This window comes from Saccopteryx bilineata, chromosome 4, assembly GCF_036850765.1.
Source record: "Saccopteryx bilineata isolate mSacBil1 chromosome 4, mSacBil1_pri_phased_curated, whole genome shotgun sequence".
In the NCBI taxonomy this organism is placed as follows: domain Eukaryota; kingdom Metazoa; phylum Chordata; class Mammalia; order Chiroptera; family Emballonuridae; genus Saccopteryx; species Saccopteryx bilineata.
Window position 1 is genome coordinate 128115301 of NC_089493.1, and position 15678 is coordinate 128130978.

At 41.6% G+C, this 15678-nt stretch overlaps 1 protein-coding gene across 2 annotated transcripts in view; it reads left to right on the top strand.

Moving 5' to 3' along the window:
* ARIH1 (ariadne RBR E3 ubiquitin protein ligase 1) overlaps nucleotides 1-15678 on the top strand; it is a 125388-nt gene that overhangs the window by 105668 nt on the left and 4042 nt on the right. For both annotated transcript variants that reach the window (XM_066278063.1, XM_066278062.1), the window contains 3 exons: nucleotides 7702-7759; nucleotides 13390-13650; nucleotides 15095-15207. In XM_066278063.1, the coding sequence (XP_066134160.1) occupies nucleotides 7702-7759; nucleotides 13390-13650; nucleotides 15095-15207 (432 nt within the window). The remainder of the gene's footprint in view (nucleotides 1-7701; nucleotides 7760-13389; nucleotides 13651-15094; nucleotides 15208-15678) is intronic.

Genomic DNA, 15678 nt, shown 5'->3' on the forward strand with positions numbered 1-15678 from the left:
CTCTCTCTCTCTCTCTCCTCTCTAAAAAAAAAAAAAAAGAATAAATTAAAGAAAAAACAGACATGTATACTTTACCAATGCATAACAAAATATATGAAATAAAATAAAAGTGTTATTTAGTATTGTATTCTTACCTTGGAGACAGACGAGTGCGGCTAACAGGTGAATGGCGGAGGAGGAGGGAGGGAGGAAGGGATGCAGGCACTGTAGACACATAAACTAAAACTGCACTTTCTTAACACTAAATATAGACTAAAACTGCACTTTCTTTACTTTAAACAAAACTAAAAGTGCACTTTCTTTACTTAAAATGAAACCACAAAAACTTAGTTGTAAAAAATGCACTTTCATAACTTTAAGCTTAACATTACGTATTTTTCATTTAATCATCACCTGTTTTTGCCTTTTTGGCTGCACTTTCACTTGCAGGACTTTTGAATAAAAATCTATCCAAAGAGGTTTGCTTTTGCCCTCCTTTTAAAATGTTACGGAAATGTGACAAACACGTGTCATTAAAAAGTGCTGAAGCACGACCAGTTGAAACTTTTTCTGGGTGTTTCTTTTCAATGAAACTTGAAAGCTTCTCCCACATTGCCAGCATGTCTTTAATTTCACTCCGACTCTACCTCCTCCTCACTACATCTCTTGCAGAAGCTCCATATGTTGCATCATCTATAGCTCCTTCAACTCCTCAGTTGAGAGTTCCTCCTCGTGTTCCTTGATGAGCTCGTTTATGTCACCCTCATCTACCTCCAGACCCATGGACTTTCCAAGGGACACAATCTCCTCCAGCGCTTCTACATTGGTCTTGGTCTCTGGTTCGAATCCTTTGAAGTCCCTGTCTGCAACAACATCAGGCCATAACTTTTTCCATGCCGAGTTCAAGGTTCTTCTTGTAACTTCTTGCCATGCCAATTCAATAATGTGTAAACATATCACGATGTTGTAGTGATCTTTCCAAAACTCTGGAAGGGTTAGAATTGTATTCTCAGTCACCTCAAAACAGCCAGCGGCGGAACAAGTGCTTTGTGTAAAGCTTTTTAAAGTTGGAAACGACTTGCTGACCCATAGGTTGCAAGATTGAAGTCGTGTTAGGTGGGAGGTAGAGGACTTTCACAAATTTGAACTTATCGAGAATGTCATCTTCAAGACCAGGTGGGTAGGCTGGAACATTATCAAGGATTAGTAATACTTTCATCGGGAGTTTATTTTCTTGAAGATATTTCTTCACTGGAGGACCAAAGACGAGATTTACCCATTCAATAAAAAACTGCCGCGTAACCCATGCCCTAGCATTGGCGCACCATATAACCTGCAGTTTTTCTTTAAGAATCTTGTGAGTCTTAACGGCTCGAGGATTTTCGGAATGATACTCTAGCAGTGGCTTTACTTTACAGTCACCACTAGCACTGCACACAATGCAAGGGTCAGACGGTCCTTCATGGGTTTATGGCCTTGCAGCTTCTTCTCTGCAGTAGTGAAAGTCCTCTGGAGTATTTTTTTCCAAAACAATCCTGTTTGGTCACAGTTGAACACTTGTTGGGGGATGTAGCCTTCCTTTGTGATAAGCACAGCAAACATGCGATGTACTCCTCAGCTGCCTTAATGTCAGCACTTGCAGCTTCACCATGCCTCACCACCGAATGGATGCCAGATCTCTTCTTGAAATGTTCAAACCAGCCGTGACTTGCCTTAAATGTATCTTCTGTTGCCTCTTTTGAGGTTGATGGTTCTTTCTTCTTCAAGTCGCTGTAAATAATACATGCCTTTTCGCACATTACAGTCTCCGCCACTGGATCTCCTGCCAGCTCTTTCTCTTTCACCCACACCAGCAGAAGCTTCTCCATTTCTTCATGGATATTTGTCCTTAACTGGGGCAGAATTGTAGTTCCTTTCGCTGGTTTTGCACTTTTGGTGGCATCCTTTTGTTTAAGGATGGTACAAATTGTAGATGTATTGCACTCATACAGCCTTGCCAGTTCAATCACTCGTACACCACACTCCTGTTTTTCTATTATATCTTCCTTTACTTCTGTCGACATCATTCTCTTCTTCTCACCACTGTCCTTTACACTCACTTTCTTCAGCCCCATGATAGCACACAAAAAAAGTTAGTAAAAAATGGAAAACTGCCTGACCAGGTGGTGGCGCAGTGAGTAGAGCGTCAGACTGGGATGCGGAAGACCCAGGTTCAAGACCCCAAGGTCCCCAGCTTGAGCGCAGGCTCATTTGGTTTGAGCAAAAGCCCACCAGCTTGAACCCAAGGTCACTGGCCCCAGGAAGGGATTACTTGGTCTGCTGAAGGCCCGCAGTCAAGGCACATATGAGAAAGCAATCAACGAACAACTAAGGTGTTGCAACGCGCAACGAAAAACTAATGATTGATGCTTCTCATCTCTCTTCGTTCCTGTCTGTCTGTCCCTGTCTATCCCTCTCTCTGACTCCCTGTTTCTGTAATAAATAAACAAACAAGTAAATAAAATGCAAAACTGCCCAACTAGGCGGTGGCGCAGTGGATAGAGCGTTGGACTGGGATGCGAAGGACCCAGATTTGAGACCCTGAGGTCACCAGCTTGAGCGCGGGCTCATCTGGTTTGAGCAAAAGCTCACCAGCTTCAACCCAATGTCACTGCTTTGAGCAAGGGGTTACTCAGTCTGCTGCAGGCCCATGGTCAAGGCACATATGAGAAAGCAATCAGTGAACAACTAAGGTGTTGCAGTGCGCAACGAAAAACTAAGGATTGATGCTTCTCTTCGTTCCTGTCTTTGTCCCTCTCTTTGACTCTCTCTCTGTCTCTGTAAAAAAAAAAAAAAAAGGAAAGAAAAAAGAAAAAGAAAAAAATGCAAAACTGATACAAGAACGAGTACAGCGCGTGAGATTCGACTTGATTCTGCGGGTAACAAGTGAGAAAGAACGAGATACTGGTGTTGTGCTAATACTGGACCTCTTTGCCAATGCGCCAACTAGCGGCAGCTTCCTGAATCACAACTTCCTGTATCTGAATTTCGCTTGGATCTCAAACCAAAATACGGATCGAGGCACAGCTCGTATCTTAAAAAAATTTTTGTTGTTGTTGTTGGTCTGCTCGTATCTCAAGGTAACACTGTATACACTTCTGCTTCGCAGCACCCACCTGGAATTGATGACTAGCATTTCCTTTCCAGTTTGTTATGTTCACTGAAGACTGAAGCTTAATGGCATTTGCATGTGTCAGGACGTCACTGATCACATTTATTAGAAATATATACCTTTGCCCCGTGCACATGTCTTTTCTATTTGTAAAAATACAAGTTAGACTGAGGATGCCTTGAATTTTGAGAAAAATGGGAGTTAGCACATCTCTTGGTAAAAGTGAAAATACTTCCAAGTGTTACAGTACTCAAATGGCCTGTTTTCACTGATAAGCGTTTATCTGCCTCTCCCTTGTTGGCCTTTAAGTATGTGGGGAACATAAGTTGTGGGGAATAGGAAAAGAGAATATCCCACTGGGTGGGATCTGAAGTAGTTTGGACATTATCAGAAGGCTTTTAAAAGGGAGTGACATGGTCAGATCTGTCATTTAGATAAAGCTTTCTATTATGCTTTTTACATACATTGTCTCACAATTGTGGCTGCTTTGTAGAGTGGCTGGGAGGAGAGTAAATTTTGCAGATTAAAGTCAAGATAAGGAGGATCTGAATTTAAGATAATGGCAAGTCTTCCCTTTTAGTTTCCTTGGAACTTTGATTAGTTTTGTTAGAGGAATAGTTTGACTAGACTACCTATCTGACATTAATCCTGAACCAGGTAAAAACAAATTGGAAATAAAGTGCTTTTGCCACTGTCAGAGCCAAGAGAGGGTGTTTGGGTTTTAGCCAGGTACTCTGGATTTTAAGAAAGCCAGCAAGAGCATTAGTGTTCCCAGAACTAAATTTACTCTGGTATAGTTAAACAAGCCTAGTGCAGGGGAGTAGGAATGCTGAAGAAGATTTATTAAAGAGATACATTTTTGTAAAGTAATCTTTGATCACAACTTAAATTTTAAATGAGCCTGACCTGTGGTGGCACAGGAATAAAGCGTTGACCTGGAACGCTGAGATCACTGGTTTAAAACCTGGAGCTTGCCTGGTCAAGGCACATATGGGAGTTGATGCTTCCTGTTTCTCCCCCCACACACACACTCTCTCTCACTCTCCCTGCCCTCCCTCCCTTCTCTCTCTAAAATGAATAAATAAAACTTTAAAAAAAATTTTTAGTGAACTGTATTGGAAACTTTCATGAAAAAGGTGCAAAACAAAAGGTGAAGATAGAAAAATAAAGACTGGCCTGGATCAGGGGTGTCAGAAATGTGGCCTGTGTTTTGCCTTTTACCCATGGCTAGCATTGCAGGTGAATCATGCTCTGCTTTCTTGTGTAAATCTAAAAACTCCTCAGAATCTTCACAGTAGCATCCCAAGTGGTACTGTCAGTCATCTGAGTTAGAAGGGTAGCTGAATCCTGTTTGCTTTCCTGCCTTAAAATCTTTAGTAATGTTGACAGGGTCAAGTCCAGAATGAACTGAGGCATATAAATAATCAAAAAAAAAGTCAAAAGGAAAATTTTTAAGGATTATCAGATAAAAAGTGGTGTTAATATTTGTCCAGTAGAAGGAAAGGAGGGGTGGGTGATGCTTGGACTAAATTGAGTAATTATTGATAAGAGGATTATAACCCAAGCTGGGGGAAAACTAATGAATCTCCTTACCTAGATGAATTGTGTGGGCTGTCTGGGTTATTTTAAAAACTAGAAGATGAGCTCAGTGAATCATTATTGGTTATTTCTGAATAAGTTTGGAAAATAGGTACCAAAGACTGGAAGCAAATAAAATGTAATTCCAAATTTCCAAATTTTATGATTCCACGAACTGTACAGTGTGTCCATAAAGTCATGGTGCACTTTTGACCGGTCACAGGAAAGCAACAAAAGACGATAGAAATGTGAAATCTGCACCAAATAAAAGGAAAACTCTCCCAGTTTCATACCTATTCAGTGCAGTTTGATGTGGGCTTCATTTGTGCCCTACACACGGGCACAAATGAAGTTCTTGACACACGGGTAAGGACATCTGGTGTAACAGAGTGAATAACGTCTGTGGTTCTCTGTTTTAAGTGATTAATGTCGTGGTGCTTTGTTATAAACACGCCAATATTCACATTGCACTTTGGTCACGGATTCAAATTTAGCAAGCCACAGAACACACTGAACTTTCCTCTGTACCGTCCACATCTCAACTGGCATGGCCGTGGGCTGCTCCGCTGTATACACGGTGTTATGTCATCATCTGCGCATGCGCACATGCTGCCACATCATCTTACAGAAACTGGGAGGGTTTTCCTTTTATTTGGTGCAGATTTCACATTTCTGTTGTCTTTTGTTGCTTTCCTGTGACCGGTCAAAAGTGCACCATGACTTTACGGACACACTATATATGAGCCGCATAATTTTTCTCATTTGAAATTCCAGAACCCAGTGGTATTTATTATTAGGATGATGGATTAAGGAATGTTTTATAGATCTCAGCAATATACTTCAGTGTGGGCTAAGAAGTTTATGGCCTAGGCTTTGAATACAGAGAGGGAGAGGGATATTTGGGATTAAATGAATCATTTCTTGGAGTACCAATAATGGATTTATGTCTTCCTAACCCTGATGGAATGCTTTATTGGCTTGCTGAAAGGCCTTGTTCCCCCCCCTTTTTTTTTTCCTCTCTACATAAACTATACTGCTTTTCTTGTCGGTTTTATTGATGACTTTCTTGAACTAATTAATACAATCTTACTTACATTTTGAGGTAACATCAAAGAGAGATACTGAACATATAGATTATTAAAATCCTGAAGAACTTGACAAGCTGGAGCAATGGATCCAGTTTTACAAAGATCACTTTTAAAAGATTCAGGAGAGATGACAGCAGCATGGGAACTATATACTCATTGGTTAAGCACATGGGCCTCAGTTGGCAGATATGCATGTTTTTACTCCCAGCTCAGAAACTAGTTTTGCAACCTTGAGTGTATTACTTACCTTCTCAAAACCTCGTTCTTACAGTGGCACAGTGGATAGAGGGTTGGCCTGGGATGAAGAGGACCCAGGTTCAAAACTGCAAGGTCACCGTCCTGAGTGCGGGGTCGCTGGCTTGTGTGTGGGGTCATAGATATGACCCCATGATCGCTGGCTTGAAGCCCAAGGTTGCTGGCTTGACTGTAGCTCCCCTGGTCAAGGCACATATGAGAAGGCAATATTGAACAGCTAAGGTGCTGAAACGAAGAATTGATGTTTCTTATCTTTATCTCTTCCTTCTGTCTGTCCCTATCTGTCCCTCTCTCTGTCTCATTTAAAAACAAAACAAAAAACCTTGTTCTTCATCTGCTCAATGAGGATAATAATAATACACGTTTGAGAAGATGGATGAGGGATTTAATGTGATAGTACATTTAAAATTCTTAGTAAGCCTGACCAGGTGGTGGCGCAGTGGATAGAGCGTCGGACTGGGATGTGGAGGGACCCAGGTTCAAGACCCTGAGGTTGCCGGCTTGAGCGTGGGCTCATCTGGCTTGAGCAAAGAGCTCGCCAGCTTGGACCCAAGGTTGCTGGCTCCAGCAGGGGGTTACTCAGTCTGCTGAGGAACCACGGTCAAGGCACATGTGAGGGAGCAATCAATGAACAACTAAGAAGTCGCAATGCGCAACAAGAAACTGATGATTGATGCTTCTCATCTCTCTCTGTTCCTGTCTGTCTGTCCCTGTCTATCTCTGCCTCTGTAAAAAAAATAAATAAAATAAAATAAAATTCTTAGTAAGTTTATTATGTATATAATAAGCACTCAATAAGTATCCATAAAAGAAGCCTGGTCAAGGCACATATGGGAGTTGATGCCAGTCTCACCTCCACTCTGAGCTCCCACTCTGAGGTTTCCCTGAGCTCCTCACTTTGTATATCATTCAGTTTTCAGTGACTCTTACAAACTATAATAGCATGTAGAACACATAGCACAGCATCTGTTATGTAGTAGTCTGTCAACCACTGGTTCATTGATTTATAAAAGAAAAGATAAGGTGAGTATGGAAAAATTGGGGATATTTGACTTAAATAATAGTCAGCCTAGGAGATGAGATGATCTCTTTCTTCAGAAATAGAGTTAGAAGTTCAAACTATAGTCTGTGCATGGAATTTCTAGAATGACAGTGATTTCTAATGGTTATAGGTGAGCTGATTTGAAATGGACTACTCCAGGAAGTGGGAAATTTTATATTACTAGATAGAGGACTGATCTGTTACAGAGAGGATTCCAGCAATAGGTGTGGACTAGATTCAGCAATACTGAGTGCCTTTCAGTCTGGTCACTGATTACAATAATAGGACCCTGGGTATTTTAACACCTCAGTTAATCTGTACAAAGTGGAATATTGGTCCTAGATGAGTGTTTTTTTCCACTGGTTCGCCAGAAATTTCATTTGGGTCCGCAAAAGAATTAACCACCCTGATGTTGTCTGAAGATTACAGAGTCTATAATCATTGGGTCTGTAACCTTCATACAACATCAGGGTGGTTAACTCTTTTGCAGACTGGCATGAAATTTCTGGCAGAATGATGTAGATAATCTCTGAATACAAGCTAAAATTCTGATTTGTTACCTATTCATTGATTTATGGTTTTAAGGAATTCTCTTATTTTACTTTAAGGTACAACTGTAACCGCTACAATGAGGATGATGCAAAGGCAGCAAGAGATGCACAGGAGGTGAGTACACTTATCTTGGGGGAACAGTTGAGCAAGATGTGCGTTGTGTGTGTGTGAGAGTAAATTAGCAGGAGGTTTCAGTTTTGAAAAATTTGTTTAAGTATACTCCAGTAACTACTGGGTATCTATGTACATTTAGAAAGGGAATCTAATTCAAAGTGCATATCAGGAACATTCCTATTTATAGGTTTGTTTGCTTTCTTTTGATTAATCTAGACATGTAATACAGTTCCTGGTTCCACAGTTGTAGTGTCGAGATTTTCCTTCCTCAAGAAGGAGACTAGAATACAGTGATTGTTCAATAGCTTTGTTGCTCTTTATATACAGGCTCACTTATTTTTCATTATTATTATTTTTTAACCTCATTGTTCATCAAGAAGCTCTAATGATTGATTATAGGTGAGCCCATTTGGAATGGACTGTCTCGGGAAATGAGGAATTTCCTGTTACCATATGGGGAACACAACCACTATTATAGAAGGGGTTCAAACACTAGGTAGAGGTTTGAGTTCCTTTCAGCCGGTGATTCTATCTTAATTATAGGCTCCTGGAATTCCTTATGCCGTATTGGAATTTCCCCAGTTGTCCCAAAAATATTTCTAAATGGTTTTCCTTGCCAGGATGTAATCCAAAATAGGATCTGTTTCTTCTTGTTTCACTTTTTTTTCCCTTTTTTTCTTTTTGGGAGAGACAGGGAGGGGGGGAATAGGGGGGGAGAAGTATCAATGTGTAAATTGACTCACTATAGTTGTGCCTCGGGCTTTTCATGCAAGTGCCCTTTGGGATTGAGTGACAATGGCCTGCTCAGAGCCAGTGGCCTCAGGGCTTCAGACTGTTGACCTGGATGTTCTAGGTTGATGCTTTATCTAGTGTGCCACCACTAGATGGGCCAATACTTATTTCTAATTAAAAATGTCATAAATACAGAAGTCTGCCTTTTTTTTATTGCTGTATTTTTAGAAGTGAAAGTTACATCTTTTTTTTTAAGACTGGAGAATTATATTTTATGTTTATAAATAATGAGAATTATATTTTATGTTTATAAATAATAACTTTCACAAAATTTGTGGTCCTTTTAAAGGGAAAAAAGTCCCCATAAGTTCCAGTGTTGATTTAAATCATTGGTTTTCAACTTTTTTACACTTGGGGAATCAGTGAAAATAGAATTCTATCAGGGACCACTAACGCAAACATTATTCTGAGCATAAGCGAATTCAGCTAAGATCATTGGGTGTATAGTGTTCATACATCATTGCCTGACCAGTGGTGGCGCAGTGGATAGAGCCTCAACTAAGGACAGTGAGGTGATATTGAGTGTGAGATCATCAACATGATCCCATGGTTGCTGACTTGAACCCAAGGTTGCTGGCTTGAGCAAGGGGTCACTGGCTGGGCTTGAGACCCCTAGTCAAGGCATGTATAAGAAGCAATCAATAAACAACTAAAGTAAAGCAACTACAAGTTGATGCTTCTCATCTTTCCCCTCTCCCCAGCCCCTATTCCTGTCTCAAAAAAAAAAAAAAATCTTCATACAACATCAGGGTGATTTAACTCTTTCACAGATTGGCGTGAAATTTCTGGTGGACCAGCAGCAGTTGCCGACCAGCAACTGAAAAACTGATTTAGCTTATATTCATTATAATTTTAAAAAAAATTATTTTTTTTTAAACAGGGACAGAGAGAGGGATAGATAGGGACAGACAGACAGGAACAGAGAGAGATCAATCATCAGGTTTTTTTGTAGCGATACCTTAGTTGTTCATTGATTGCTTTCTCATATGTGCCTTGACCACGGGCCTTCAGCAGACCGAGTAACCCCTTGTTTGCGCCAGCGACCTTGGGTCCAAGCTAGTGAGCTTTTTGCTCAAGATAGATGAGCCCGCGCTCAAGCTGGCGACCTCGGGATCTCGAACCTGGGTCCTTCCGCATCCCAGTCCGACGTTCTATCCACTGTGCCACCGCCTGGTCAGGCTTAAATATGTTTTAACATAAAACCAGCTGTAAAGCCTTAGGCTTTTTTTTTTTTATATATATACAACTGTAGAACAACCAAGAGAACTTCCAAACCAGTGAAACTCAAATTAATTGGACAGATGTTTTTGCTAAAATCAAATTACTGTTGATAAATTGCTATATGTGACTGGGTTTTTGTTTTGTTTCTTTTTGAAAGTTTATGAGTAGTTGATTATATTTCAATAAGTGTATTGTGGCCTGACCAGGCGGTGGCACAGTGGATAGAATGTCGGACTGGGATGCGGAGGACCCAGATTCGAGACCCTGAGGTCGCCAGCTTGAGCGCGGGCTCATCTGCTTTGAGCAAAAGCTCACCAGCTTGGACCCAAGGTCGCTGGCTCCAGCAAGGGGTTACTTGGTGAAGGCCCACGGTCAAGGCACATACTAGAAAGCAATCAATGAACTAAGGTGTCGCAACAAAAACTGATGATTGATGCTTCTCATCTCCGTTCCTGTCTGTCTGTCCCTGTCTATCCCTCTCTCTGACTCTCTCTCTCTGTCCCTGTAAAAAACAAAAAAGCCAAGCAGATTAATTTTTATATATAATTGCCATAATTTTGAGATTATTAATATTTTTAATCTAATTGGATATAATTGGCACAATTTTTCAGTGTGTAAGCATTGATTTTGATACCTACCTGACTTTTTTTTTTTTAACAGAGACAGAGAGTCAGAGGGAGGGATAGATAGAGACAGACAGACAGGAACGGAGAGAGATGGGAAGCATCAATCATCAGTTTTTCATTGTGACACCTTAGTTGTTCATTGATTGCTTTCTCATATGTGCTTTGACCGTGGGCCTTCAGCAGACCAAGTAACCCCTTGCTCAAGCCAGCGACCTTGGGTCCAAGCTGGTGAGCTTTGTTCAAACTAGATGAGACTGCTCTCAAGCTGGCAAACTCGGGGTCTTGAACCTGGGCCCTCCGCATCCCAGTCCGACGCTGTATCCACTGTGCCATCACCTGGTCAGGCCCTACCTGACTCTTGAAGTAATATGGCTGGTACAGGTTTTTAGAGATGTTTTACTGTTGTATCCTAGATCAACTGATTGCCTAATAATTCTGTACTTTATAGTATTTCTAAGTACAAGACCAACCATAGGGCCTAGTAGTACCTGTGCTGTTTTTTGGTTCTAAGGCATAAGGAGAGGAAGAGGAGGTGATAATAAATAAAAGAAATATGTATATGGTAAGAAATTCTTTCATAGTGGTTGCATTAACAAGCATTTGTTAATCATTTTCTACTTATTAGGTAGACATATTAAGATTACTTTTTTTTCTTTTTTTACAGAGACAGAGAGAGAGTCAGAGAGAATGATAGGGACAGACAGGAACAGAGAGATGAGAAGCATCAATCATTAGTTTTTCGTTGCACATTGTGACTCCTTAGTTGTTCATTGATTGCTTTCTCATATGTGCCTTGACTGTGGGCCTTCAGCAGACCAAGTAACCCCTTGCTGGAGCCAGCGACCTTGGGTCCAAGCTGGTGAGCTTTTTGCTCAAACCAGATGAGCCCGCGCTCAAGCTAGTGACCTCGGGGTCTCAAACCTGGGTCCTCGGCATCCCAGTCCGACACTCTATCCACTGCGCCACTGCCTGGTCAGGCTAAGATTACTTTTTTTAAAAGCCATATTTGGATACTTACAGTATAATGAGAAAGACCAGTGTACATTATTTTTGCAGTGTGACAAATAATATAAAACAAATTCAGGCCAGATATATTGTTTCTTTGGTAATACTTCTTGTATCTTCAAAATTTTTTTAATGTGGGTGCAATACCAATATTTGTTTGTACATAGATTTATTATGTATTATAACATTATATCTTGAAAGCAATACTTTGTTAATATCAACTCTCCAATGTTCAGATGTCCTCATTTATCTCATAAATTTTCTTGAATAGTTGATCCAAGTCAGGATCCACAGAGGTCTGCAAAATGGGTTCAATTGATATATATATATATTTTTTTATTTTTATATTTTTCTGAAGTTGGAAATGGGGAGGCAGTCAGATAGACTCCCGCATGCGCCCGACCGGGACCCCCACCCCCACCCCGCATGCCCACCAGGGGGTGATACTCTGTCCATCTGGGGCATTGCTCTGTTGCAACCAGAGCCATTCTAGTGCCTGAGGCAGAGGCCACAGAGCCATCCTCAGCGCCTGGGCCAACTTTGCTCCAGTGGAGCCTTGGCTGCAGGAGGGGAAGGGAGGAGACGGAGAGGAAGGAGAGGGGGAGGGGTGGAGAAGCAAATGGGCACTTCTCCTGTGTGCCCTGGTCGGGAATCGAACCCGGGACTCCTGCACGCCAGGCCAACGCTCTACCACTGAGCCAACCGGCCAGGGCCAATTGATATTTCTTGACACTCCTCTAATCTTTAAGTCCTTTTTTTCTTTTTTTTTTTTTGTATTTTTCTGAAGTTGGAAATGTGGAGGCAGTCAGACAGACTCCCGCATGCACCCGACCACCGGGATCCACCCAGCATGCCCACCAGGGGGCGATGCTCCGCCCATCCGGAGCGTTGCTGTGTTGCAACCCGAGCCATTCCAGTGTCTGAGGCAGAGGCCACAGAGCCATCCTCAGCGCCTGGGCCAACTTTGCTCCAGTGGAGCCTTGGCTGCAGGAGGGGAAGGGAGGAGACAGAGAGGAAGGAGAGGGGGAGAGGTGGAGAAGCAGATGGGCGCTTCTCCTGTGTGCCCTGGCCGGGAATTGAACCTGGGACTCCTGCATGCCAGGCCAATGCTCTACCACTGAGCCAACCGGCCAGGGCTTTAAGTCCTTTTTTTCTTCTTTTTCCTCCTTACCTTTTTTTTAAATTAATTTTAGTGAGAGAGGAAGGGAGAGGAAGAGACAGGAATATCTATGTCTGTATGTGACAGATACTGTGACTGGGGATCGATTTTGGCAACCTCTGCACTTCAGGATGAGGCTCTAACCAGCTGTGCCATCCAGCTGGGGCATCTCTTTGCCATTTGTTTATTGAGAAAACTGAATTATTTTGTCTTATAGAATTTTTTTATATTCTGTATTTTGCAGATTGCAGCTCCCCTGGTATCATTTAATAGGTTCTCCTGTCCCTGTTATTTCCTGAAACTGATGGTTAATTCTGGATACTTGAATTCAGACTCAGTTTGGGGAGGCAGGGTATGGAAAGCTCACAAACTCTTAGCTAGTGGGACAGTATTGCAGCATATCAGGAGTTATATGATGTCTGATTGCCGCTCTGTTTTCTACTTCAAAATATTAATGCTTCTTGCTTGCTTTATACTTCACTTTATACTTTGGAACAGTAGTATTTAATAGAACTTTCTGTAATTATAGAAATGTGTTTCATTTCCTCTGTTCAGTTTGGTAGCCACTGACCACGTATGGCTATTGAGTACTGAGGAACTGAATTTTAATTTTAATTTAAATAGTCACGTTTCTAGTGGCTACTGTATTGGAAAGTACAGCTATGGGACATTCAAAGCAGTATTAAATAACAAAGCTAGTAGTAGATGTGTTTGTTCATGATTTTAGCCAAATTCCTATACTGTTTTATCAGTAAATATATCAGCTTTTGTTTATATATAATACATTTGTCATAATTATGTAACCTTAATTTTTCTTGATTGGACAGCGATCTAGGGCAGCCCTACAGAGGTACCTGTTCTACTGTAATCGTTATATGAACCACATGCAGAGTCTGCGGTTTGAGCACAAACTGTATGCTCAGGTGAAGCAGAAGATGGAGGAGATGCAGCAGCACAACATGTCCTGGATTGAGGTGCAGTTCCTGAAGAAAGCAGTTGATGTCCTCTGCCAGTGTCGTGCCACACTCATGTACACTTATGTCTTCGCTTTCTACCTCAAAAAGAATAACCAGTCCATTATCTTTGAGGTAGGAATAGTTGCTGAGCGGGGAAAGTTCCACCTTATGTCAAAGGACTACTTGGTCTTTTATAGATAAGATATTGTATATAGGCCTGACCTGTGCTGGTGCAGTGGATAAAGCGTTGACTTGGAACGTTAAGGTCACCAGTTTGAAACCCTGGGCTTGCCTGGTCAAAACATACATGGGAGTTGATGCTTCCTGCTCCTTTCTTCGTTCTCTCTCTCTAAAATGAATAAAGGCTTTTGTGTGTGTGTGTGAGAGAGGGACAGATAGGGACAGACTGACAAGAGGGGAGAGAGATCAGAAGCATCAGTTCTTTGTTTCAGCACCTTATTTGTTCATTGATTGCTTTCCCTTATGTGCCTTGCCGGGGGGGGGGGGGGGCTACAGCAGACTGAATGACTCCTTGCTCAAGCCAGCAACCTTGGGTTCAAGCTGGTGAGCTGTGTTCAAAACAGATGAGCCCACACTCAAGCCGATGACCTCGGGGTTTTGAACCTGGGTCCTCTGCATCCCAGTCTCTATCCACTGTGGGACCACCTGGTCAGGCTTCATGCATCAATTTTAAATAAACATATCTACTTAAAAAACCAGCACCCCTAGAACATGATATTCCCATCTAGAGCCTTTGTGTACCCATGTTGTTCACACAGATGAGGGCTTCCTAGGTTCCCTCACCAACAAGAGGATTGATGCTTCTCATCTCTCTCCGTTCCTGTCTGTCTGTTCCTATATATCCCTCTCTCTGACTCTCTCTCTTTCTCTGTAAAAAAATAAAATAAAATTGATGCATGAACCTGACCTGTGGTGGTGCAGTGGATAAAAGCCTCGACCAGAAAAACTGAGGTCACCAGTTTGAAATGGTGGGCTTGCCAATTCAAGGCACATTTGAGAAGCAACTACTATGAATTGATGCTTCCTGCTCTCCCCCCCCCCCCTTTCTTTCTCTCTTCTCTCTAAATCTAAAAATAAATTGACGTATGAGACATTGGTGTCAACAGACGACTAGAGAGGAACGCTGACCAGCAGATGGAGTTTAGATGGGTAAATATATGGAGCTGGCCATTGTAGTCAAAGATAAGACAGGTGCAGCCCGATATAAGAATGGGTTTTTAGTTTCCCCTCAAGTTTCCCTTTTAGTTTTAGAAAATAGTTTCTTAGAACTGGAAGATTCCTAAAGACTTAATTTTCTAAGTCCTTTCAAAGTGTCTTTGATATTCTTTCAAAGGTAATAGGTAAATCTTTAGTTCTTTTAACATTTAACAACTTGTCCTTGAAAAGAGAACAAGTTGTTGGAGGCAGAAGCAATAAAGAGCTTTACGGGTACAGTTAAAACCACCTGTGAAAATTGTGGACTCGGCTGAGAACATTCTGTAGGCAAGCAAGATGGTTTATCTTTCAGCTTTCTTTTGAATCCAAAATACACTATATATTCTCTCTCTTCTTGCAGAATAACCAAGCAGATCTAGAGAATGCCACAGAGGTGCTTTCGGGCTACCTCGAACGAGATATTTCCCAAGATTCTCTACAGGACATAAAGCAGAAAGTACAAGATAAGTACAGGTAAGAGGTTATTTAAAATAGTTTTTATCGCTGACCTGTGGTGGCGCAGTGGATAAAGCGTCGACCTGGAAATGCTGAGGTTGCCGGTTCAAAACCCTGGGCTTGCCTGGTCAAGGCACATATGGGAGTTGATGCTTCCAGCTCTTCCCCCCCCTTCTCTCTCTCTCTTTCTCCCTCTCAAATGAATAAATAAATAAAATTAAAATAGTTTTAATCAAAAGATCTGCCATTAGTAGCCTGGTGTGTCTTAGTAGTAAGGTTAGGTGACCCTGACACTTGGGTTTGGTGTATCCAGTGACTGCGCCACTGCTCTGTTCCTCATAGATTGCTTCTATCCTTTCGGTAGCACAGTGCAGATAGCAGTGCTAGTTAAACATAGCAGGGAATTCAGCCTTGTGTCCTGCCAGTTGATTCTGATGCTCCTTTTAATTTTATTTACTATTTGCTGCTCTACAGGGAAGAGTCTCAAAA